At 48.1% G+C, this 26476-nt stretch overlaps 3 gene segments (V, D, J or C); all 3 read right to left on the minus strand.

The window, feature by feature from the left end:
• Positions 1–646: 646 nt before the first annotated feature.
• LOC115642356 lies at positions 647–6496 on the minus strand. The segment is given in 2 exon segments: positions 647–1209; positions 5991–6496. Coding segments are annotated over 2 exon segments (372 nt in total).
• Positions 2231–3942, minus strand: LOC115642362. The segment is given in 2 exon segments: positions 2231–3164; positions 3579–3942. Coding segments are annotated over 2 exon segments (366 nt in total).
• Positions 6497–6942: 446 nt separating the features above from the next.
• On the minus strand, positions 6943–8098 carry LOC115642298. The segment is given in 2 exon segments: positions 6943–7388; positions 8024–8098. Coding segments are annotated over 2 exon segments (492 nt in total).
• Between the last annotated feature and the right edge of the window lie 18378 nt (positions 8099–26476).

A 26476-nucleotide genomic window follows, 5' to 3' on the forward strand; every position in this document is an offset into this window, starting at 1 on the left:
AGGTCATTGTCCCTATGAAATAGTTTGTACTGACTTTGCTAGTGCTTTTTTGTAGCCTGCCCTGTTGTAAAACTAGACAAATATCTAGATGAGTTGATGTATCCACTGGAAGACCTGTGGGTTATAACTGTCTCTGATCCAGAACAAATAATCCAGTCTTTCCTTTATATAGCTTGGGCCTTTCATCTTGTCTGGGTATACTAGGGGGTTAGAATATGAGGTGCCATATTGGGTCAGACCAAAGGTCCATCTAGTTCCTTTTTTAACCCTGCTGGCCTTTGCAACACCCTCTGGCAAGGAGTTCCACAGGTTGACTGTGTGAAGAAATACTTCTGTTTGTGTTAAACCTGCTGTCTATTCATTTCACTGTTTGACCCCTGGTTCTTGTTTTATGAGAAGGAGTAAATAACACTTCCTTAGAATCATAGAAGATTAGAGTTGGAAGGGGCCTTAGAAGGTCATCTAGTCCAACTTCCTCCTCAAAGCAGGACCAATCCCCAGACAGATTTTCCCCCAGTTTCTTAGATGGCCCCCTTAGCACAGCCCTGGGTTTAGCAGGCCAATGCTCAAACCACTGAGCTATTCTTCCCTTTGCCCGCAGCAGTCATGATTTTATAGACCTCAAACATATCCAACCGTAGTCATCTCTTTTCCCAGCTGAAAAGTCGCAGTCTTATTCATTTTTCCTCATATGGAAACCACTATTTTAATACAACTGATTTGGAGAGATTAGGAAGGAGTCATCTGACAGCACAACATCCGAGCCAGAATATGTGTTTTTAATGGTGCAGCAAAACTCCCGAGGGGTTCCGCTTCCAACCTCAATGTGCACAACATTATCTGCAGCTGGGAAGGGAGGGTTTTTGTACGGTTCTGCTATGAGGCTCTGTCACTGTGCTCTCTGCAGGGCGCAGAGGTACACTGCTGTGTCTGCCAGCTCCAGCGCTGTGATGTTCAGAACTGTGGAGCTGTCAGTAGCCTGGGAAGAAAACCTCTTCTGGGCGAAATTTGCGGTATCACTGAACTCGCTATAGGATTTCGCTCCTCTCCAGAGAATGTACTGCGGTGCTTGGTTCGGATACTGACGGTACCAATAGAGAGAGACAGAGTTATCGCTGGTGGTGTAAGAACAGCTGAGTGTCACAGAACCTCCAACTGATCCAGACACTTCGGGTTCGTTAGATTTGACCGAGTCTCCCAGCGCAGAGCCTGAAAAAAGACAAACACATTCAAGAACAACATTTCCCCTGGAGCTAACCCGTGGAAAAGATTCCACCTGCATTACAGTTTCAGGGAATTTCAAAGGCGTCTAAGGGATTTGGGCGCCTAAGTCCATAGCAATTAATGCTATGAGCAGGAAAAGGGTTGGGATTTAGCATTAGGATTAAGGCTAATGTATGAATAAGGGTTTAGGGTTATGATGAAGGTGAACTGTCAGGTTGTAGCATTCACTTTTTGGTTACAACTTAGGGTAAGGGTTACAGTTCAGAGTTCGGGTTCGGTGTAGGGTTAGGTGGTTAATGGTTATTGAGTGTCTCGTTTCCTTAGGTTTCTTTGAAATCCCAGCCCAGTTACCTACGAGACTGAATATCCAAATGCTGAGAAGAAAACACATCTCCATAGTATCTTCTTTAGCGACTCAGCTTCAAACGCCCAGCTACTGGCGCTGCCTTAGAGGAATATAAACGACCCGTCTGTCAGGGCAGCTACAACAGTGGAAGATTAATTAGAAACAAGCGCAGAGGAAGAGAGAGGAGTCATCGGAGATCCGAAAACGCAGTGGGTTCAGGTCTGCCTGCTGCTGACATAGTGTGCTTCGCGGGGGAGGGGTTTGTGGGCAAGAGTCTGCTCTGGGACTCAGTGCGACGATGGGTAATCCTCCATGCCTCAGTTTCCCTAGTTGTAAAAAAAGTGGGGGTTCCCATCTCCTATAGAGACTGCTGAGATTTCTTGACACTCCTATCACTGGGATTGGACATGAGTGTGTTTGTCAGCAACCAATGTCTGGGGCTCGCTTAAAAAATGTAATGGGATGAGGCACTCAACTCCATTAACCTCCTTTGAAATGCCCAGCCAGAACTCCTGAAATAATTATTTTCGTCTATCCTCTACTGCCTCTGCCGACAGCCTTAGTTGAAGCGGAGATCTAAGGAGCACGGAAGGGTTTCAAAAGACAACCTGTGTTTATATTTTCCTCCAGCAGATGCCGACGCTTTGTCATGTTAAGAGTTCGTGGTTCTCAGCATTTAGTCTCCGGAATAGTTGCCTTGCAATTAAATAGTTTCCAAGCAAATCTACTCCAAATTGCAACTGTCTATACAATAAGAGCATTGATTTGACTCTGGGAGAGTAACTTCAGCTTGACCCCCACCACTTAAAAATAGGTATCTCCAACAATTTCCCCCTCATTTTAACTCGCCTATTTTACCCCCATCCAACCATAAATGAGCAATTCAACAGTCTATTGTTCGTTTTTTAAAGGAAATTTTTCATTCGCATTTCATCTCAATTTTGTATTTTCAGCAATAGGTCACTTCATCTACATTTGTACTCACCTTTAACCCTTGTTTTACTATAGATGATTCCCACACAAACTCTACACCGATAAAGATCATCCCAGGAAAAGAGGTGTTAATAGTTTCCTAATTAAAGATCAGGCCTATTATCTTATCCAAGGGTGATGTTTAAAACATCTCTTTAAATAAACATTTAACTTTTAAGGGGAGTTGTATATTTAACCAGCGCTAATACTCTCTTTCAAGGCTCTGGTGCCCGTTTTAATGCCTGTACCATCCCCTGCAGCAGGGCTGGGAGGTTTTTGTACAGCTCTGCTGTGAGGCTCTGTCACTGTGCCAGACGCAGGGCGCAGAGATACACCCCTGTGTCTGCCAGCTCCAGCGCTGTGATGTTCAGAACCGTGGAGCTGTCATCAGTCTGGGAAGAAAACCTCTCCTGGGCGAAACCTGCAGTATCACTGAACGTGCTTCCTTTTGCTCCTCTCCGGAGGATGTACTGCGGGGCTCGGTTCGGATACTGACGGTACCAGTAGAGATAGACAGCGCCAGTGTAGCTGGTATCGTAGGAACAGCTGAGGGTCACGGTGTCTCCTTCTGACCTGGACACCTCGGGTTCATTGGACTGGATCGAGTCACCCACCACCGCACCTGAAACAACACACTCGGGTTCAAGAACATCCAGGTGCAGGAGCGGCGCGAGGGTTTTTGGTGCCCTAGACGCAGGGCCGGCTCGCGGGACCAGCGGACCGTCCGCAGGAACGCCTGCGGGAGGTCCACCGGAGCAGTCTGCCGCCCTCCCAAATCCTGGCGGCGGTCGCCTAAATGGAAGCGTGGGCCCTGTCCAGGTGTATTGGCAGGCCTGGCTGGGAATTTCAAAAGAGCCCAAGGGGTTTATCCGCCTAATTTCAAACAAATTAAGGTTAGCGCAAAAATTAAATTTAAGGATAGCAGGGGCGTTCGGATCTGGGTCAGGGTTAGGACCAGAGTTCGGGTTCTGGGTAGGACGGGAGTTGGGAGCCGAATTCCATGATTCTTTTTCCTAAAACCCAGAGCCCCGGTTACCTAGTTGGTTAAAGACCCAAAGGCTGAGAATGAACCGCGTTTCCATGGTGCTCAGACAGCTGGAGCCCGGACAAGCTGAGAGGTCGCTACGAGAACAATTTAAAGGCAACTTCTCGGAAGCACTGGGAGAGGTTAATGCGAGAGCAGCCTAGCAGAGGAGCGCGGTGTTCCGGAAATGCGTGACAGACACAGGAAAAGGGCTGGGTTCTGCAACTGAAGCCCAGGTGAGAACTCATGGGACAAATTCCTTCCTCTGCACTTCCTGGAAGGTCGGTTTCTGGCTTCATGTCTTTTTTTTTTCTAATTCATTTTCCTTTTTATTGTTCTTCTTTCTACGTGGTGAGAAGTGAATTAAAGACATTGTGAAAAGACCGAAAAGCCCTGTGTTGTGTGTGCCGGTTTTGTGGGTGTTGATCAGGGCCGCCCGGGGGGGGGGCAAGAGGGGCAATTTGCCCCAGGCCCCGGGCTCCGCAGGGGCCCCCACTAGAGTTTTTGGGGCCCCTGGAGCGGGGTCCTTCACTCACTCCGGGGGGCCCGGAAAACTCTTGCAGGGCCGGGCCCTGGAGCTTCTTCCGCTCCCGGTCTTCGCCGGCGGGGGGGTCCTTCCGCTCTGGGGCGGAAGGACCCCCCCGCCAGCGAATTACAGCCAAAGCGGGACCTGCCCCCGAAGTGCAACCCAGTCTTCGGAGGTAATTCGGCTGCGGGGGGCCCTTCTGTTCCGGGACCCGCCGCCGAAGTGCCCCGAAGACCCGCAGGGCCCCCCCCCCGCCACCGAATTACCGCCTAAGAGCGGGCTGCACTTCGGCGGCGGATCCCGCTTCGCTGTAATTCGCCTGCGGGGGGGCCCCCGCCGCGAGTCTTCGGGGCACTTCAGCGGCGGGTCCCGGAACGGAAGGGCCCCCCGCCGCCGAACAGGGCCGGCTTTAGACATTTCGCCATGCGAGGGACGCCCTGCCGCTTGCCCGTCCCATGGCTCCGGTGGACCTCCCGCAGGCGTGCCTGCGGATGCTCCACCGGAGCCGCGGGACCAGAAGACCCTCCACAGGCACTCCTGCGGGGGGTCCACCGGAGCTGCCTGCCGCCGACGGCCCCGGCCCCCGGAATCCTCTGGGCGGCCCTGGTGTTGATGTCTTTCTATCTGTCTCTATGTTTATGTTTGCACATGCGTGTGTGTCTGCATGCTTCTGTGCGTTGTGTCTGTGTGTATCTGTCCCATTGGCCCCATGCTGGTTTACTCCAGCTAGAGGAATCTAGCCCCAATGGAAGTAGAGCTGATTGAGATCTGTGGTGGACCTGGTCCAGTTGACTCCATCTGCCCCACAGTGATTCACTGCAGCTGAAGAGCAGACCCACTGTGAGTAAACTGACATTATTCTGGGGTAACACACGATGAATTAGACCCAGAAGGCTTCAAAGGTGTCAGGTAGTGTGGTTTATACCAGCCCCATCATCTGGTTTAACCATCTGTCTGGGCGTGGGGATACTACTCTGCAGTTGTGTTTTTCACGGTGAGAAAGCCCAGGGGATGGGTTTTTGTACAGGGCTCCCTATTAAACGCCTCACAGTGTGTTCCCATAGAGCACAGAAATACATCGCCGAGTCCGTCGGCTCTAGCTCTTTAATCGTTAAACTGCAGAAGTTTGAGGATTTCCTGAATTCTGCAGAAAACCGTCTCCCGGCTCCATTCTTTTCAGCGTTACTCTGAGATATTCGGAAGAGGAAATCCATTGCCCCTGATCGTTGCTGTCTGTACCAAAATAAGTAATAGTTCTGGTATCCAGTGGAGAAAGTACATTCCAGGGTGACAGTCTGGCCCCCTAACTTTTCCAGCTTTCCTTGTGTTTGCGTGACACTGCCTTGCCCCTAGCTAGAACCTGCAGGGAAGGAAAGAAATGCAGGAAAAGTTCACTTTAAATAAGCATGTAAACTGTCGCACATTTACAGCCGTTCTCGTGTGAGAAGAACAGAATCCCTTTAGAACTCACGGCCTCCCAGAAATGGAAAGATTGGTTTTAAGCATCTTGTACAAAGAGAATGATGCAGGCACACAATGGGTTTGCCCCACGCTCGGGGTAAGGCAGCAGTGAAGTTGGGAATGGAACCTCGGAATCCTGAGTCCTAATGGTCCATGCTCTACCCACTACAGCATGATCCCCACTCAGGGCTGGGCATTGGACCCAGGAGTCCTGATGCTCAGTCTAACTGCTCTCAACCACTAGACTTTCCTCCTCTCCCGGAAGTGGGACTAGAAATCAGGAGGCCAGACCCTCTCCTTTAACCCTCTAGACCCCTGCTCCCCTCTCTGAGCTGTGAGTAGAACCCAGTCATCCTGGCTTATAATTCCACCCCCTGCTCAAACCCATTAGGTAACAGAAGTTCTAACTTTCGTTTTCCCTTTTAGCGGACACTTACTCAAAGATAGAAATGCTGTTGCTGTCCAAAGCAGGATTTCTGGAGCCTTCATGGTTAAATATGTTGTTTCTAGATCTTCAGGGGCGAAAGTCACCACAATGATGGGTGAATACAGGAACCTGGATAGAATAGAATCTTATGGTGAAGTTTCTCTCACAGAATCAAACCTGAGAGATTAAATCTGTGGCAAGACCATTTCGTCCTCTCCTATAGACCCCAGTTGAAGGCTGTTTCCCTCACCATGTAACAGCTAATACCCTGCGGTAGCGTTTACCTGCCCACGGTGGCTTTGGCTTCTTCCTGTCACGTGGCACCTTTCAAACCTCCAAAGCTCTTTAGCAACTTATAGGAGCGACTTAGTTCTGTCTCATCTTCGGAAACGGGAGCTCAGCGAGAAACACACCAGAGTCGAGCGGCTTTTACTTTTTTCAAAGGCTAAAAGACACACACACACACGCACACGCACGCACACACGCACGCACGCACACACACACAGAGCTGCACGTGGATTCCATTGCCCCAGATCTGGTCAGGACTCTTCCTGCTCACAGCCCAGAGGACATTGTCCTTGGGATTCTTTCTCCAAAGTGAGGCAAAGTTAAGCTCACTGATTCACAACGTGGTGAATCTGGGCCACTGACGTCAATGACCCTATGGTGCTTTACACCATCTGGGGTCTGGTCCATTGAATTCAATGGGGCAACCTTGATTTGCATCAGCTGATACTTTGCCCCATTTACGCTACTGGAGCGAGGTCTGATTCCTACCTGCTGGGGTCTGGCCCCAAAAGCAGACAGAGCTATTCATGGGAATTGCGGTGTGACAGATACTGACATCGGGCTCATGCGGTTCTGGGTATTTTGGGGGAGGTGGGGGGAAGATTTCTGGAAAAGGGTAACGTTTCCACACAGTTAGTGCCTGTGCGGTTTCAGTCACACCTGCATGGTTTGATTCAAACCCCTGCTTGAGGCTTGTTGTGTCTCTTTACACTGATTTCTATCTGCCCCAGTTTTGTCTCCGAGTCAAGAGAAAACTGATCACTGGATTTTCCATAGGCCCCTCTATTAACCCACCCTCCATGGTAACCTAAGGCCCTCTCAGCTATAGCACAGAAATACATCGCCAAATCGCTCAGTTCTAACTCAGTGATTTTCAGACCCACGTATTTCTCGGCTCTCCTGAAGTCCAGTGAGAACTGGCTCCCAGCCCCGTTGTGCTCTCTCCCGACAGACTTTCGGAAGAGGTACTTCGTCTGGCCGCTGCTGCCCTGTTTGTACCAGTATATGTCATAACCTGCATCTTCAGTCGAGAAAGTACAGCCCAGTGTGACACAGTCATTTTGTACCCCGGTCAGCTGTCCTTGTCTTTGGGTGACACGGTTCTTCTCGGTACTTAGTCCTGAAAAACAGTAGATGCAAATTGAGGATAAAAAATTAGCACAGCAGTGTGTGCCGTCAACTGAGGTTCCCAGAAGGTTTCCAATACACGTGATCTACCTGTCCCCATACACCCTATCTATCTATCTATCTATCTATCTATCTATCTATCTATCTATCTATCTATCTATCTATCTATCTATCCCCACACACATTCTCTAGCTAGCTAGCTCATTGTCCCCACACACTCCCTCTATCTACCTATCCTCATATACCCTCTCTATTTATTTGTCCTTCCCGCTCTGCAAGACATATCTATTTGTTTATCTCTGTATTTTTTTCTCATTCATTTCCAGCTGAGATCTTCAAAACTGACTAAGAGAAGCAGATCAGATGTCTGAAAATGGGTGGGAACTGGCTGCTCAAATCCGGTAGGCAGCTCTGTTAATTCCAGCCGAATACAGAATGATATATTTTCTTTGTAAAAGGAGAATGATTTTCTTCCCTAAATACCATGCGATATTCAATGTCACCGTTTAGGGAATTTCTTTTTCCCCCGGAACATGTTAACAGCAGGACCTGCCTGGCCTTTACAAACACATTTCGATTTTCATACTTTTACACGTTCATAATGAACATCACAAAAATAGAACTCACCTGACAACAAAAGTAGAATACAGAGCTGTATTCGTAGACACAGCATGCTGGCTGCAGCTCCAAACTAACCTCTTGGTTACTCGGTGTCTATAACGAGCAAGAGAATATTTCTTCCGCTTTTGTTAATTTGTTTGTTGTTTCCTTTATTTATTTTAATGATTGTGCACGATGTAAAAATGAGCCCTGCTTTTTCTGTAAGCCAATCTTCATTTCCTTCCTGCCTTGTGACATTAAAGCTATTGTACTGTACATATCAACAAAATACAAAGTCAAAGGTTAAATATGCAGGTCTGGAGCGCCCCTTAGTAGATATTGACAGCAGCCAATAAAAACTATTAGAGACCACCCAGAAGGGGAAAATTCGCATGGAATTTCAGATGCGATGTTTCTCCAGAGGAGAATTTTTGGAAACCGGTAATTATTCATTATTATTTTCTGAGCTGTGAGACTTTAAGGAAGGCGATACCTTAGCACATGTTAAAAAACAACTTCTCACTATGCCCAGTCATTATTCAAATTCCCCCTGGCCTACAAACTTCAGACTTGCAGGAAAACTCTGTGTTTGTTGTTGTTGGCTGGCGATTGGGGCTGGGATATTCAAAAGGGCCCAAGAGAGTTGAATTTCACTGGCATTTTCAGAGGAAACTGGGTGCTTAACTCTCTTGAAAATCCTAACCATAATTACAAGTGGCTCATTAAGGGATTCAGTGTTAGGAGAAATACTGATATGAGGAATAGGTATTTTTAACGTACAGCCAAGTATTGCTACTCCAGCTGCTGCTGCCCTCCCCTCTCCCACCTCTCAGCTGTGCCACGGAAGGGGAGGGGGGAATAACTAGCTTCTCTGTTTGTAAGGAAGGTTTGAGAGGAAAGCTGGATCTGTGGTTAGGCCAGGAGCCTAGGATTTGGGAATCTAGTCCATCCTCTACCAAACACTATCTCTGTGATCTTGGATGGATGACTTGTTAATTCTCTGCTCTTGAAGACCTCATCCCTAAAATGGAGACCATGACCCTGCCCTATATCACAGATGTGTTGTGAAAATTAAACAAAAAATCAAGGCGGTGAGGAGCTCAGGTAATGGGGCCCATAAAAGAAACTTAGATAGAAGTTATGAACTTATAGTACATTTTTCAAAAGTACCTCAGTGAGGTAGGACACTAAGTCCCATTTTCAAAAGAGCCTTTTGAAAATGTTCTTCTTAATGCAGGGAATTATGTGATGATGTTCTATGCCGTGCAAGAGTCAAACAGATAATAATGCAGCTTCCTCCTGGTTTTTAAAATCTGTCAGTCTATTATATCAGTCCCTGTTCATTTTTAATGGGAATCTGGTGTTCAAAACCCAAAATCATTTTAAAATGCTGATACCAAGTATTTCCTAGCACACAGTTGGGAAAATTGATGGCCATGGTGATGGCACTTAGAGCAGGGTTTCTCAAGCTGGGGTCACTGATTGTGTAGGGAAAGCCCCTGGTGGGCCAGGCCAGTGTGTTTACCTGCCCCATCCACAGATCCAGCCGACTGCGGCTCCCACTGGTGGTGGATTGCTGCTCTGGGCCAATGGGAGCTGCTGGAAACGGCGGCCAGTAAGTCCCTCGGCCCACACCGCTTCAGTGACTAGTGGGAGCTGCAATCGGCCGGACCTGCAGATGGGGCAGGTAAACACACCGGCCCAGCCCACCAGGGGCTTTCCCTACACAAGCGGCAACCGCTGTTTGAGAAACTCTGTTTTAAGTATTTTAAACTAAGATCTCTGACCTAGTGAAGCCCTTAAACGCATTTAACTTTAAGGAATGTTTGTACTCATTCATTTCAACAAGAGTGAAGCAAGTTCCTACGTGTTCTCCTGGATTGGGCCCTTCAAGTCTAGGAGCATTTATAGTAGTCAACAACAGATGAACAGATGAACAGGGCCGGTGCAACCATTTAGGCGAACTAGGCGGTTGCCTAGGGTGCCGAGATTTGAGGGCGCCAAAAAGCGCCCCCCAATTTTTTTTAAATGGTTGAGCAGCGGCTGCTGCTGGGACAGAGAGGGAGTCTGAGCTGCCAGCGGCAGCCAGCAGCCCAGGGTGTCCCCTGGGTCCGGGTGCCTCCACTGCAGCCGGCAGTCCAGGGTGCCCCCTGGGTCAGGGCGCCTCCGCTGCAGCCGGCAGTCCAGGGTGCCCCCTGGGTCAGGGCGCCGCCGTGGCAGCCAGCAGCCCAGGGTGCCCCCTGGGTCAGGGCACCTCTGCTGCAGCCGGCAGCCCAGGGGGTCCCCCAGGTCAGGGCGCTGTTGGGTCTAAACTTTTGGTGAACTTTGGGGAGCCAAAACACACCCAGACTGGCCGTCTCTGCATAATCCTTTCTGAACCCTTTATCGAACAAAGCACTGACCTGCAAACTACTCATGACACCCCCTTTCTCAAGTAGCCATTAGCCTTTATCTCTATGCATTTACTTGTTAAACTTGCTTTTCCTGTAAAATCTTGATTGATTATGCATGACCATTATCTTTTGTTAATCACTTTGTTTACTTCTGTGTATAAATATTGATGCTCACCCCTAATAAAGGGGCCACACTTAATCTAAAGCTTTGAGAGCTAAGGATAGTGTGAGCCCGTTGATCAACGCATTGCTGTCTGGTCTCTGACAGAATTGTGTGCCCCATTCCAACTCCGCACGAACTCGGGTGCTGGAGAGGTGAGTGAGGACTTGCTTTATTACCTAACAATTTGGGGGCTCGTCCGGGTTTCCTTCTGGTGCGGTACCTCTGTCCAGTGGTCGGACCACTCATATATGAATTGGCAAGGCGCCACAGGAGATTTCTCCCAGCCAATTCAATATTGAGGGGTCGTGTATTGGACAGCAGGGTAAACGCCAGTTGGAGGGCTCCTGTCAGACACCATGGGTCAAGGGACTAGCGTGCCTCTTGAGAGTCCGTTGGGGATTGTAAATAAGTTATGGAACGAAGGGAAACTCCCAGTACAGACAGGAATGTCTAGGAAGAAGTTGTACACACTATGTGTAAGGAATTGGACTGGGTATACCGCGGTATTGGCCGACCCGGAGATGAGGTGGCCTTCGTATGGCTCTTTCGAACAGGCTGCCTTAAGAGGAGTAAAGAGCCAGATCGAAAAAGACCATCCGGGACAGTTATGTTACTGGTTTTGTTGGGACACAGCAGCAGAGCTGTGGAAATCTTTAAAAATTATGGCAGTCAGGTACTCTCCCGAGAGTGAACCCCCTCCAGGTTATTTCGATGAAGGGTGTAGACCACGGCGTGTTTTGACTCGTCAGCTGGTCCCCTCTGCACCTGCCCCTATTCCTCTGCAGGGGGACTCTCTCCTTGTAGCAGAGGGGAATATGCAGGATACCAGATTGGAATTTCTGCAGAAGGATGAGGAGGAAATGGAGGGGCAAACCTCGGGAGGAGTGGTTACTAGGCTACTGTCCAAGCAGGTACAGCAGGGTGCATGCCCCCCCCCGAGGATAGCCCAGAGGATGTCACCGTCAAATCTCTTGCGAGTAATAAAAGTATAGTTAGAGAGATGCATTTACAGGTGCACGATCAACCTTATATGGGCAATGATGGACGGTTACAACATGCTAATATTGTGGAATATAAAGGATGGCTAGAATGGGACTTGAAAGAGTGGGGACAGTTGTCAGGGTCTTTTGGGGAAAATCCCCGAAAGATCATAGAACTTCTAGAAAGATTGTTTTTAAGTTATAATCCTACTTATACGGATGTGGATCAGTTGTTAAGTAGAGTTTTGACCGGAGAGGAACGTAGTAGATTGTGGATGGCAGAAAGGACATGGGGAGATAGCAGTTAATCGTACTTGGATGGATAGGCGGGATCTGGCCGCTGGCTGGAATCCCCTAGACTGGACTCAGCCAAGGCTGACTCAGCTGCGAACAGATAGAGAGCGATTGTTAGAGAGACTCAAGGAAATGGCTCGCCGCTCGCCTAATCAGGCTAAGTTCATGCAGATTCGGCAGGAATCTGATGAGCCGCCCAGAAAGTTCTGGTCGAGGCTACTGGAGGGGGCCCGAATGTTCACTCACATGGATCCTGAGAGAGAAGCAGACCACCCTACTCTTATTTCATTTTTTGTGAATCAGTCGGTGCCCCCTGTAAGGGATTACTTCTTAAAGTTTCGCCCTGGTTGGGGAGGTGAGTCAGTCACTTCAGTGTTGGACGTAGCTGATTTTGCCTGGGAGAAAGAAAGGGAAAGTAGTAAAAAGAAAGAGAAAAAGGAAGAATATAAGCTGATGGCTTTAGCTTTTCACGGCGGTGTTCGAGGCAAAGGCCGTGGCCGTGGCAGGGGATTCCAGGGTGCTCGGGGAAGAGGGTCCTGGCGACCTCAGCCATCAGGAAATTGTTTTCAGTGCGGACAGCCCGGTCACTTTAAACGTGAATGCCCCTGGGGACGCCCAGAGGGTCTGGTTGCATCCGCAGATGCTTACACAAGTGAGGAATACACCCCTGCACCACCAGCTCAGCCCATTCCCCAGGCCTGGATCAACTACGGGAAACAGCAGCAGCCGCAGCAAACTCAGCCTCCTCAATGACGGTACCCCGGGGGCGAAGGCAAACAATGTGATGGTCTTATTTCCTTAATGTCTTTAGGGCTCCTTTCTCACTTTCTCCCCTCCCAGCAAAGAGCCTCGTTTAACCCTTTCAGTCCAGGGACTGCCTGTCTCTTTCCTCATTGATACTGGGGCTACTTTCTCTCTTTTAAATCATGCCCCCTCTCCCTGGCTATCCTCTGAGGTTAAAACTGCGACTGGGGTGGAGGGCAACCCACAGTCTCTGGAACTCACTTTGCCTTTGAATGTTGTTTATGCTGATAAATGTTTTCCTCACCGTTTTCTTTTTTCCCCAGCTTGTCCGATCCCTTTGATGGGCCGGGATTTACTCTGTAAGCTTGAGGCTACTTTAACCTGCACTCCTGAAGGGGTAGGATTATTGATGACAGTGTTAGGAGATTCGGCCCCTACTCAGGGTAATTGGGGAACACCCCCCTCTCTCTCCCCTGACCTCACTGACTTGCCTTCAACCCTCTGGGGAATTTCTGACACTGATGTTGGCCTGCTCCTTTCGGCAGAACCCGTAAGGATTCAGGTGAAGCCTTCCTTAACCCCCCCGTCAGTCCCTCAATACCCCCTGTCGCTGGAAGCCCGGGAGGGTATCCGCCCCATTATCGAGGGATTCATTGCACAAAAGCTAGTCCGCCCTCAGCGCACTCCCTGTAACACCCCTATACTGCCTGTCAAAAAGCCTCCTAAAAAGGACGGAGACACTGTTCGTTGGCGCTTTGTACAGGATCTACGAGTTGTTAATCAGTATGTGGTCCCTCTTCATGCAGTAGTTCCTGACCCAGCTACTATCATCAGCCAAATCCCCTGGGATGCTGAGTGGTTCACTGTTATTGACTTAAAATCAGCTTTTTTCAGCATTCCTGTGCACCCAGACTCTCAGTATCTCTTTGGTTTCACCTGGGAGGGACAAAGTTATGTCTGGCAACGACTTCCTCAAGGCTACAGAGACAGCCCCACGATTTTCAGCCAGTGCCTCCGCCACGACTTGGAAGGTTTCACCAGTCCGCAGGGATCCACATTGGTCCTATACGTAGATGACATCCTATTAGGTAATCGCGAAGAAGCTGCCCTCCGCATCGATGGTAAGGCACTTTTATTATACCTACACACCAGAGGCCACAAGGTAGACCCTAAAAAGATTCAGTGGGTCTCACAGAAGGTCCGATATCTGGGCTTCCTGTTAATCCCAGAGGGAAGACAGATGGACCCAGCCCGCATAAAGACTATTCAAAACTGCCCTCTACCGAACACCAAGAAACAACTTTGAGGTTTCTTAGGATTAATTGGCTTCTGTCGCCCCTGGTTGCCATCCTGCGGGGAGTTAAGCAAACCGCTCCACCGACTCACTGCTAACCTTGCTCCTGACCCTTTGCAGTGGTCCCCGGACACTATTCAAGCCTTTCAGTTACTCAAGGACAGTGTGGCCTCCTCCATGTCTCTCCGTCCCCCCAATTACAGCAAACCCTTTCACCTTTTTGTCCACGAGAGGGGCGGAATTGCTAGTGGTGTCCTTACCCAGCTGAGCGGGCCCCACCATTTCCCGCTTGCTTTTTACTCTCAGCAAATCGACCCTGTCGCTCAGGGAACCCCATCCTGCACCCGGACTCTGGCAGCAGCTGCCCTGCTGATCACAAAGGCAAAGAGCCTAACCCTGGGTCATTCTACCACGGTTTGGACCTCTCATGCCTTGTCAGCCCTTCTGCGTAGGGGCACAACCCAAGTCTTTTCAGCCCATCGTCAGCAACAGCTAGAGGCCGAACTCTTAGAAGACACTAACCTAATTTTTGAAAGGTGTGGACCCCTTAATCCAGCTACCTTGCTTCCTGACCTGCCAGTCCTCCAGGATCAGCACGACTGTGTGGAAGTAGTTTCCAGCATCTTACAGATAAGGGACAACCTGTTTGACGTGCCACTGGACAATCCCGATTGCATCCTCTTCTCGGACGGAAGCTCCTTCTATGTTGATGGCAAGCGTTTCACAGGTTATGCTGTCACCTCTGAATGGGACATTCAAGAGGCCGCCTCACTGCCAGGCAACTGGGGAGCCCAAGCCGCTGAACTCTATGCCCTGGCCCGAGCTTGCCAGTTGGCCGCTGGTAAGACCGTTACCATTTTTACTGATAGCAAATATGCTTTTGGAGTTGTGCATTGTCATATCCACCTCTGGAAGTTTCGAGGTTTCCAGACAGCTGCCGGTAAACCCATTCAGCACCTCCCCCTCATCCACAAGCTTTTGGACGCCCTCCAAAAAACCCTCTGTCCTGGCTGTAGTTCACTGCCGGGCCCATACTAAAGATAGTAGCCCCGTCACCCGTGGGAATGCCCTGGCTGACGCCTCCGCCAAGAAGGCTGCCACCTTACCTTTAGCCATGCCCACATTGGCTATTGCAACCTCCTCCTTTACTCCACCGCACCCCGTACCAGTACCCGCTGCTGAACTACAATCGTGGGAAAGCCTCGGGGCCACTCTGGTCAAAGGGACCTGGTTTATGCCAGATGGCCGAGCCTGCCTCCCTCGCTCCACATACCCCGTGGCAGTTCGCTGGCACCATGATAAAGGGGGTCACTACGGCACGCACGCCCTCGTGGACACTATCGCTCGCTTTTGGTATGCTCCAGGCATTCAACCCTATTGCCTATCAATAGTGAAAGCATGCAGCACATGTCAGCGTAATGGACCTGCTCCGCCTCTTAACAAAATTAAGGGTGGAAGACCTCCGCCTGCTGCTCCATTTCAACATCTTCAAATTGACTTTGCAGATATGCCAAAGGCTTTTGGGAAAAAGCACCTCCTTGTTTTGGTTTGCCCTCTGACTTCCTGGGTCGAAGCTTTTCCTACTGCTAATTGTACTGCTGCCACAGTGGCGAAGATTCTCCTTAGAGACATTGTACCCCGTTTTGGCATCCCTCTTGTGCTCGACTCGGATCGCGGACCTCACTTTACTGGTCATGTCCTTGGCCGTTTAGAACAAGGACTGGGCATTTCACACTCCTTTCATACACCCTACCACCCCCAGTCTAGCAGGAAAGTTGAGCGTATGAATAGGGAACTTAAGTTTACATTGGCTAAATACTGTCAGGAAACAGGATTAAAGTGGCCTCAGGTACTTCCCTTGGTCCTGTTTCACCTTCGTACTCGCCCAACCCACGCATTGGGATTATCCCCCTTTGAACTGCTCTATGGACACCCCCCTTTCAAAGGCGGGGCGCTACCACGTGCTGATGTTTCACTATTGGGAGGGGATCATATGACCGCGTGTCAGTTTCTCTCCCTACAGGCTCGCCTCCGTACCCTTTGGAAGGCCTCGCAGTTTTCCCAGACCGTGCCGCTGGAGGAACAAATCCACCCGTTCCAACCAGGGGACTTCGTCTGGGCCAAAAAGTTCGTTCGTGACGACACCCTCCAGCCAAGGTTTACTGGACCCCACCAGGTTCTTTTGACAACCCAGACTGCAGTGTTCCTGGAAGGACGCAAATCTTGGATCCACCACTCCCACGTCAAGCCAGCCGTAGTGGACCACAGTGACGGACCAGCAGCTCTTGTCACCACTGAGGACACTGCCTTCGACCAGTGGACCAGCCTACCTCTCTCAGACATTAGACTTAAATTGACTCAAAAAAAATGAGAGGACCCTTTATTCTGACAACTGTATGTTTTTTTTATGCTTTTTTAGTTTATTTTCTGCTTATGAAGATAATGCTTTTATTAGATATTCCCACGAGGTTAAAACTCGTATTTTAGGAAATAGAAGTGATTGCTGGGTATGTACTCAATTTCCAGTAAATGCAGCACAGGGACTCCCCTTCACACCCATTCCCCTAACCACTGCTAATATGACTTGGATGCCACCGACTAAATAAAAGATCCAGTCCAACCCAATCTTACATGGGACAAAACAGGAGTGCCAATTAACAAATATCTCAGGGTAACCAATCAAACAGGATCACTGTGTTTTGTTAAAGAAAAAGGGTCAACTTTGGTGGGAACAAGTAAATGCAACATATATTTTAATGGCACCGCCTTTAGTAAAAATCTTGGCTTCAAGCCTTGCGCATCCCACTTATCCCATATGTGGATCCCTCACCCCGATCCAACCTTTTCAACTTTTTCATGGAGGGGCAGATTTTCAGAGTCAGTTTTTAAAAAGCCCTGCTCAGATCTCGAGGGTGTCCAACTAATTGTTAAAGGATACACAATTGCCTTCTACAACTGCTCAAGCTGTACTACACTGCCCTTTGAGGACAACACTACCAAATTGTGCCTCTGCAGTTCACACAACGACCCCTCTGCGTTACCAGGGGAACAGTGGTACAACGGGTGGTGGGTTACCTCCTACTTTGAGAAATGGAATACCCAAAACGCATTATATGGAACATACTGGGTGTGCGGGCCCAAGGCTTATTATTTTCTCTCCCCTGATTGGGCAGGGTCATGTTATTTGGCATGGCTAGCACCGCCTTCTCGCATCTCCCTCACTCCCCCTCATTTTTCCCACGTTCGTAACATCCGTGAAACTGACAGAGCTATTAATCTCCGTGATGGTTTGTCCTGGCAGCGGTGGGCTGGTCACACTAGCTTGAAGGGTGCTATCATCCGTCTACAGGGACTATTAGAATCTTTGACCAATGAAACTGCAACCCTATTTGAAAATCAGGCTGGGGAAATGTCCCAGCTGCGCCAGTTAGCTTTGCACAACAGAATGGCTTTAGATATGATGTTAGCAGCCCAGGGAGGAACTTGCGCCCTCATAAATGAAGAATGCTGTGTTTTTGTAAATGACACCTACTCTGACACTTTTCAACGTACCAAACACCTAAGGGAAATGGCTAAAAACTACTCCTCTGGCCAGCCACCTTATGATTGGTGGGGAGCCTTATGGAATTGGCTGCCAGGACTTGGGTGGGTTAAAAACCTCTTGGTGGGTGTTGTTGGGGCCATAGTAGTCCTTATAATACTGTGTTGCTGTATTCAGTGTGTCCCCTCCCTCATAAACTCATGTAAGTCAGTTTATTCTTTTCCCACTTCAGCTAAAAGCCTTTCTCTCTTCGAATTGGCCCAGGCAGAAATTGCCAAGCGGCCCTTGAGATCTTGAAATAGGGTGTATCTTTTTGATTAATAGTTATCTCAAAGCTACAAATGGAGGAATGTTGGGTCTAAACTTTTGGTGAACTTTGGGGAGCCAAAACACACCCAGACTGGCCGTCTCTGCATAATCCTTTCTGAACCCTTTATCGAACAAAGCACTGACCTGCAAACTACTCATGACACGCCCTTTCTCAAGTAGCCATTAGCCTTTATCTCTATGCATTTACTTGTTAAACTTGCTTTTCCTGTAAAATCTTGATTGATTATGCATGACCATTATCTTTTGTTAATCACTTTGTTTACTTCTGTGTATAAATATTGATGCTCACCCCTAATAAAGGGGCCACACTTAATCTAAAGCTTTGAGAGCTAAGGATAGTGTGAGCCCGTTGATCAACGCATTGGTGTCTGGTCTCTGACAGAATTGTGTGCCCCATTCCAACTCCGCACGAACTCGGGTGCTGGAGAAGTGAGTGAGGACTTGCTTTATTACCTAACAGCGCCGCCGCGGCAGCTGGCAGCCCAGGGGGTTCCCCAGGTCAGGGCGCCTCCGCGGCAGCTGGCAGCCCAGGGGGTCCCCCGGATCAGGGCGCCGCCGCAGCAGCCCGCAGTCCAGGGGGTCCCCTGGGTCAGGGCGCCGCCGCGGCAGCCCGCAGTCCAGGGAGTCCCCTGGGTCAGGGTGCCGCCACGGCAGCCAGCAGCCCAGGAGTTCCCTGGCAATCCACTGCCAGTGGGAGCCGCAATTGGCTGGATCTGTGGATGGGGCAGGTAAACACACTGGCCTGGCCCACCAGGGGCTTTCCCTACACAATCAGTGACCCCAGTTTGAGAAACCCTGCTCTAAGTGCCATCACCATGGCCATCAATTTTCCCAACTGTGTGCTAGGAAATACTTGGTATCCGCATTTTAAAATGATTTTGGGTTTTGAACACCAGATTCCCATTAAAAATGAACAGGGACTGATATAATAGATTGACAGATTTTAAAAATTAATGATCAAAAGATGGGCACGTGAAGTAAGGTAAAAGTAATTAACTGAGAGTCTAGCATTCACTCCCAACACCGCAAAAGGGCTGAGGGATTTCCAAAGAACTCCGACCCCACTACAGTGTATCATTCAAACGTGAGAACATAGTTACTGCAGATAATAGATAATAAGTTACTGGGTTGGAAATAGATCTTTGTGGAAGGGAAAGCAGGAAACTTGTCTTTTTGATTACAGAATTATTTTGCTTCTGGATCCATTAAAATCATAACCGATTTTTGGGGGGAGGGGATGTGGGGAAGAAACTCTTTTCTCTACTAGGTTTGTTTATAGGCAGCTGAAAAGAAAAGTTAACCGGCTTGGCACAGAACTGAAACCTAAAGGTCTCTCCTCCCTTCTTCTCTGCTCTGACCCCTCTGGGCTATTCCAAGTTAATTGTCATCTAATTGCCCAGCAAAGAAAGAGATAGTGGCAGCAATTAGACATAGCCCCCACCAGTTCAGGAGTCATTAACACAGTACAAAGATATGCTGCATGCTTTCCGTGCCCCCAGGCCTAATGAGGGACTGGGGGCAAGAGGAGCAGGGCGGGGTGAGCCCCTAGGGAGTGAACCGCAGAGAACCAGTGCCCAGGAGGCTGAGAGGGCAAGGGGCTGCAGGGGCGTCCCCACTGCTATTTAAAATGCAGATCCCGCAGTGGTACCTCTCCATAGGACAGAGCCGGTTCCTCACAGAAGCTTCTGTCCAACAGCTCTTCCTTCTGCAGCTGCTCTTTGTGCTCCAGCTCCATCCACGGCAGCTGAACCCCCTGTCCTGACTGCACAGCCAACCCCTCATCCCCTGCCCTGCCTCCAGTGAGCCCCACACCCCTTCCCCTGCCTCCAGCCAGCCCCTCACCCCCTGCCCTACCCGCAGCCACCCCTGCTGCACCCCCTGCCCTGCCCACAGCCAGCCTCACACCCCTTGCCCTGTCTCTAGCCAGCCCCACACCCCTGTATCCAGCCAGCCCCTCACCCCCTGCCCGCAGCCAGCCCCACACCTCCTGCCCTGCCCACAGCCAGCCCCACACCTCCTGTCTCCAGCCACCCCACACCCCCTGCCCTGCCCACAGCCAGCCCCTCACTCCCTGCCCTGCATGCAGCCAGCCCCTGCTGCACTCCTTGCCCTGTCCATAGCCAGACCCATACCACCTGTCTCCATCCAGCCCCTGCTGCAGCCCCTGCCCTGCTTGCAGCCAGCCCCACACCCTCTGCCCTGCACGCAGCCAGTCCCGCACCCCCTGTCTCCAGCCAACCCCACACCCCATCTCCAACCAGCTTTGCATTCCCTGCCCTGCCCAGAGCCAGCGAGCCCCACACCCTGTCAGGTTATTCAACTATTTTCATTAAATATGTAGGCTAAATAATGAAATTAATAAATTTTCAAGCCGAATATGTATTAATTCTAATGAACAATGCCACATTATGCAGTATTCATTTTTGAAAGTTTATAATATGCAATGCTCTGGGGGGAGGGGTGGGGGCAGAGGGCGCAAGGTGGAAGTTTCGCCTAGGGCGCAAAATATCCTTGCACCGGCCCTGCAGATGAAGCAACGTATGAAGTGATAGCAGGAAGAAATATGATTGCAAGTGAAAATACAATTGCATACTGTGGAACTCTTTGACAGAGGATGTCTTGAAATCCAAGACTGAAGAGGGAGAATAATTTATTTTCTGGTGGCATTTCTCATGGATGGTGTTTTTCTAGAGAATCACTATATACAGCCTTTAGCTGTTCTATGAAAGCCATTGCAGAGCTAAGGGGCTTGGATGAAATTGACAATGTAGCACTTTCAGAACATTCTTCTTACCATATTTTCCATGTATCTTTCAAAACCTGCCTGCTGTAAAATCTGCAATGGGACACCGGTGCTTAACTCCCTTGGGCCCCCTTGTGAATCCTAAGCTATATTTCTAAGCAAAGAAGGATGGTCGACTAGGTCACAGATCTGGGCAACTGCACCTATATTCCCCCTCCATGTTCCAGGCACACCTCTCAGGCTTCTGGCTCCACAACTGTTACCTCTTGTGGGCAAAGAAAAATCTCTCTCTCTCTCCCCTCTAACCAGGGTATTTCCAGGCTGAACAGACCCCTGTCTATGCTGTGATATCCCCTATTAGACAGACTGCCGAAAAAGGCCAGCACCACTGCTTTGCATTCTCTTGGAAGGTAATTGACCATAGTCTTAAATTACGATGCAGCCTTTTTACTCAGCAAGCATGTTTTATTCTTAAGGTAAAAGCATTGTGGAGGAATAATAAAACTGGAAGGGACCTCGAGAGGTCATCAACTCCAGTCCCCTATATTCATGGCAGGACCAGCACCATCTAGAGCATCCCTGACAGGTGTTTATCTAACCTGCTCTTAAAAATTTCCAGTGACGGAGACTCCACAACTTCACTAGGCAATTTATTCCAGTGCCTAACCACTCTGACAGTTAGTAAGTTTTTCCATCCTAAACCTCCCTTGCTGCAATTTAAGCCAGTTGCTTCTTGTACTACCATCAGAGGTTAAGGAGAATATTTTTTCTCCCTCCTCCTTGCAACAATCTTTAAGGTACTTGAAAGCTATCATGTCCCTTCTCAGTCCTCTCTTCTCCAAACTAAACAAACCCAATTCTCTCAATCTTCCCTCTTGGTCAGGTTTTCTTTAATCATTTTTGTTGCTCTTCTCTGGAATTTCTCCAATTTGTCCACATCTTTTCTGAAATGTGGCACCCAGAACTGGACACAAGACTCTAGTTGAGGCCTAATCAGTGTGGAGTAGAGCAGAATTACTTTTCGTGTCTTACTTACAAAACACTCCTGCTAATATATCCCAGAATGATGTTTGTTTTTTTTTTGCAACAGTGTTACACTGTGGTCTACTATGACCGCCAGATCCCTTTCTGCAGAATTCCTACTTAGGCAGTCATTTCCCATTTTGTATGTGTGCAACTGATTGTTCCTTCCTAAGTGGAGCACTTTGTATTTGTCCTTCTTGAATTTCATCCTATTTACCTCAGAACATTTCTCCAGTTTGTTCAGATCATTTTGAATTTTCATCCTATCCTCCAAAGCACTTGGCAACCCTCCCCAGCTTCATATCATCCACAGATTTTATAACTGTACTCTCTATGCCATTATCTAAATCATTGATGAAGACATTGAAAAGAGCCAGAGCCAGAACTGATCCCTGCAGGACCCCACTCATTATGCCCTTCCAGCCTGACTGTGAACCACTGATCACTACGCTGTGGGAACAGTTTTCCAACTAGTTTTGCACCAACTTTATAGTAGCTCCATCTAGGTTGCATTTCCCTAATTTCTTAATGAGAAGATCATGCAAGACTATATTAAAAATCTTACTAAAGTCTAGACACATCTACCACTTGCCTCATATCCACAAGGCTTGCTACCCTGTCAAAGAAAGCGATCAGATTGGTCTGACATGATTTGTTCATGACAAATCCATGCTGACTATTACTTATCACCTTGTTATCTTCTAGATGTTTCCAAATTGATTCCTTAATTATTTGCTCAATTATCTTTCTGGGTACAGAAGTTAAGCTAAATGGTCTGTAATTCCCTGGGTTGTCCTTATTTCTCTTTTCATAGATGGGCACTATATTTGCCCTTTTCCAGTCTTCTGGAATCTCTCCTGTCTTCCATGACTTTTCAAACATAATAGCTAAAGGCTCAGCTATCTCCTCAGTCAGTTCCTTGAGTATTCTAGGATGCATTTCATCAGGCTCTGGTGACTTGAAGACACTTAAGTTGTCCAAGAATTTTTTTTTAAAGGGCCCTGAGTCAGTTTAAACTCAGGCCGTTTATTAAAAAAATCCATTCTCTGGGTGGTGATCTGCACAGCATCCAGCTTGAATCAGTACATGCAAGTCTCTCTTGGAGTTGGTGCCTACAGGGATGTGTTAGAAGCAGAAGGAATTTTTCTCATCCACCCCGCTCCCCATTGTTCTCGGATCCTGTGGGAGCTGTGGTCTCCCTCCCCCCATGGAATTGCATACAACCCCTGGTTCACAGTGATGGATACATTTAATACAGTAAGCTCCCCAGAAATGCAGGAAATTGTCATCTGTCACTGAGTGCACTAGCGTGGGATGTTGGAGATCTGGGTTAAGTTCCCTGTTCTACCACAGATTTCCCATTTTACATTGGACAAGTCATTTAGAGTCAGACTTTCCAAGACTTTTGGGAACCTAAAGATACAAACAGGTTCCTAGTTCAATTTTAAAAGGTGCCTAACACCCATTGACTCATTCTCCCTTTAAACATACTTTGCCACAATTACTTCAGTGTGAGGATCACAATGACTAGGGGCAGGGTCTGCTTCTCCATGAGGGCTTATAATTTTCTTCCAGGATTCTCTTCTTCGGGTATCTTTCAAGCTTCACCCAAGCTGGGAGATATTTTAACTGTCTCACTGCTTTGGCACAGACAGTTTTCCAAAGAGGCTTTTCCAGCATTTCCCCTCCTTACCTGTTCCTTGCTCCTGGTGAGTGAAGGATCTGCTGACAACTCTTCTCTGTAAAACAGAGTGGCCTCCCTTGCTCCCAGTGAAGGGTTCTATTAGTTAGTAGGAGGATGTGTAGAACCCTCCAGTCCATGGTGCCAGGTGTACAAATACAAAACAAAAAAGTACCTGCCCCCAAGATCTCACAGTCTGAGTATAAGACAAGGGACAACAGGAGGAGACAGACGCGGAGGAGAGTGGGGCTCCATTGTACTAGGTCCCAGACTATGCAACCTATTAATGGTACCTCTGCCTCAAAGAGTTTGAAGAGGAGAGAGAAAAGATACAGAAGACAATCTAATGTGAAGAAAGGGAGGGAATTTGCACAGCTCTGGGATGAGGCTCTGTCACTGTGCCCTCTGCAGTGCGCAGTAATACACCGCTGTGTCTGCCAGCTCCAGGGCTGTGACAGTCACAACTGTAGAGGTGTCATTAGCCTGGGGAGTAAATCTCTCCTTGGCAAACTCTGCAAAATCACGGACAGAGCTGTAGGCTTTGGCACCTCTTTGGAGAACGTACTGCGGGCCTTGGTCAGGAAACTGTCGGTACCAGTAGAGATAGACATCAGAATAGCTGGTATTGTAAGAACAGCTGAGTGTCACATTGTCCCCTGCTCCTGCAGACACTTCGGGTTTGTTGGACTGGATCGAATCACCCAGCACAGCACCTGCAACAAGAAATATACCAGTTATACACGGTCAGAGTGTCCAGCCTAAACAGAGAGAGACAGACAGACAGACAGACAAAGAGAAAAGGAGAGAGTACTGCAGAGGAAAAGGCAGGTGGGGGTCCGGGCGGATAATTAAAAGCAATGGTTTCTATTTTAGAGAGAAACTATTTAGCAGTGGGACGGGCTGCCTGAACAAAACCAAAAATCACAGTTACCTGGGCACAGAGTAATGATAAAAAAGCTTAGTATCAAACTCATGCTCATGGTTTGAGCAAAGCGGATCCTGGTTTGAGAGTCACAAAGGGACAGCGAAAAACACAACAGTGAAGCAACAGGACCACTGGCTGAAAAGTCGAGGGGGCGGGGCGACTCTGACCCCAATGCCCAAACCCAGAGGAAATGAGGGGTGGAGAATGGTATTTGCTTCTGATTCCTCTGTGAAACCGTCTGCTAGCTGGCTCATCTACCCACTCGAGTTTTCAAAAAGTTTTGTTTACAGCTGTGACTATGCAATGGATACAATGTTTAGACATGAAATGGACTTCTTTGCCTCATCGGGAAATCAGAGGGACTTACTTGCTTGAGAAGTCTGTTAAACAGAAAGCCTGACCGACAGAAAGAGAGAGCTGGATGGATGGATGCTGATTTCAGAGAAACTGAAACACTTCACACAGCAGCTGAGAGCCCGGCCAGAGTTGCAGTGATGGGACAGAGATCAGAAGCTCGCCCAATGTCTTCTACAGCATGTTTCTGGCTGCAGGAAATCCTGTTACGATTTTCCAAGATTTGTGGGGTGATTTCTTTTATTGACAACAAAAATTTTATTTAAAGGTTGTAAATTCATGCATTTATTAATTCACATAAATATAAGATGATAATGCATCGGGCTTGGTTTGCACAGCGTGGTGGATATAACACTACACGGGAAGAAACGGACAGATCCTTCCAGACATGGGAAGAGCAGAAGGCACTCAACTTGTCAGAGAAGTGTCATTAAAAGGATCGTGTAGAAAAACAGTCTCCGAGACATCGGTGTGTGTAAGCACCTCGATCACTTCTTGTAACGCCGGAGATGCAGCTCTGCCCCAGTGTGGGTCTCAGACCACAGTAATATATGGCTTTGTCTTGGACGGATACAGCCTCAATCTTCAAGGGCACCGTCTTATTAGCGTCGAACAGAACTGTTGAGAATTTTTCAGAGGTGAACGTGTTCTTCTCAGCAGGAGATTTATAGGCTGTTAGTATATGCTGGGGTGGTTGGTTCAGATACTGGCGGTACCAGAAGAGATTCGGGCTGCTAGAAATGGAGGTGAAATTACACTGTAATAATACATCGTGTCCCTCTGAGACTGTCACCTCCATAGGAGACTGAAACACAGAATCACCTTGAACAAAACCTGTAAAGGCAATAAAGAGTCATTAAAGAACTTTCCTTTTCCATTTCCTTTCTACCTGTCTGTAATTTCAATAATATCTTATACAGAAACTGGTTTCCATTGTTAAATCAAGTATTGTGTTTTAAGAGGGCAAGGATTTCCTACAGATAATTTGGATGAATTTTGTTGTGCTAGTTCAAATATTCTGTAAAAGCAGCAAAGAATCCTGTGGCACCTTATAGACTAACAGACGTTTTGGAGCATGAGCTTTCGTGGGCGAATACCCACTTCTTCACCCACGAAAGCTCATGCTCCAAAACGTCTGTTAGTCTATAAGGTGCCACAGGATTCTTTGCTGCTTTTACAGATCCAGACTAACACGGCTACCCCTCTGATACTTCAAATATTCTGTTTTTCTTAAATATTTTGTGTGCCCATAAGGAAGCTGGGTGCCTCACTCTCTTTAGGTCTTTCGAAATCCTGTAACAACAGGAATTCTGTAGGTCTTACGTTTTATAAAACCTTAACTATATATAAATTCAGCCAAACTAAACATTTCTCACCTGAGTAATCGAGCAGAAAATAGAGCTGTAGAGCCCAGCAGTAAAACATTTTGCAGCATAAGGTTATCTTCGTTCTGTTTCTGAGAGTCTTTGGTTAATTATAAAGTTATTCCTCTTCGTTTTTATTAAATGTTAATTCCGGTTTTCCAACTTAGATCCGCTCTTTCTGTGACCTCCTCCTCTGATTCTCGCCCGCCTAATAATGCTGAAGTCACACGGGAACTTCTCAGTTTCTGACTCAGATATTGTTCTAGAAAGAAATATCTAATGGCATGTGAAATGTCACCATCTGTAAGCCAGGGGCGCCCACTAGTGGATGTAAGAAACTCTGCAATAAAATACCAAAAGCCAGCAGGAAAGCCATTTCAGAGACCTTTCTCAGACCACAAAGTCTTGTTTTTAAATGGAATTTCTCATGTTGCACAAGATCAACCGCAAAAGATGGGCTTCAAGTAGGAATTGTTGGGTGACATTTTCTCACCTGTGTTACACAGGAGAGCAGACTCCAAGGTCACAATGGTCCTCCCCTGCCGTTAAAATCTGTGTTTATAGATGTGATATTTAGCTGCTTTAGGCATCTGCTTTAAATAGATGATTCCTAACAGCCAGTCCTGATTACGCGCTTTGAACAAAGTGTTG

This window comes from Gopherus evgoodei, unplaced genomic scaffold, assembly GCF_007399415.2.
Source record: "Gopherus evgoodei ecotype Sinaloan lineage unplaced genomic scaffold, rGopEvg1_v1.p scaffold_39_arrow_ctg1, whole genome shotgun sequence".
NCBI classification, from domain to species: Eukaryota; Metazoa; Chordata; order Testudines; family Testudinidae; genus Gopherus; species Gopherus evgoodei.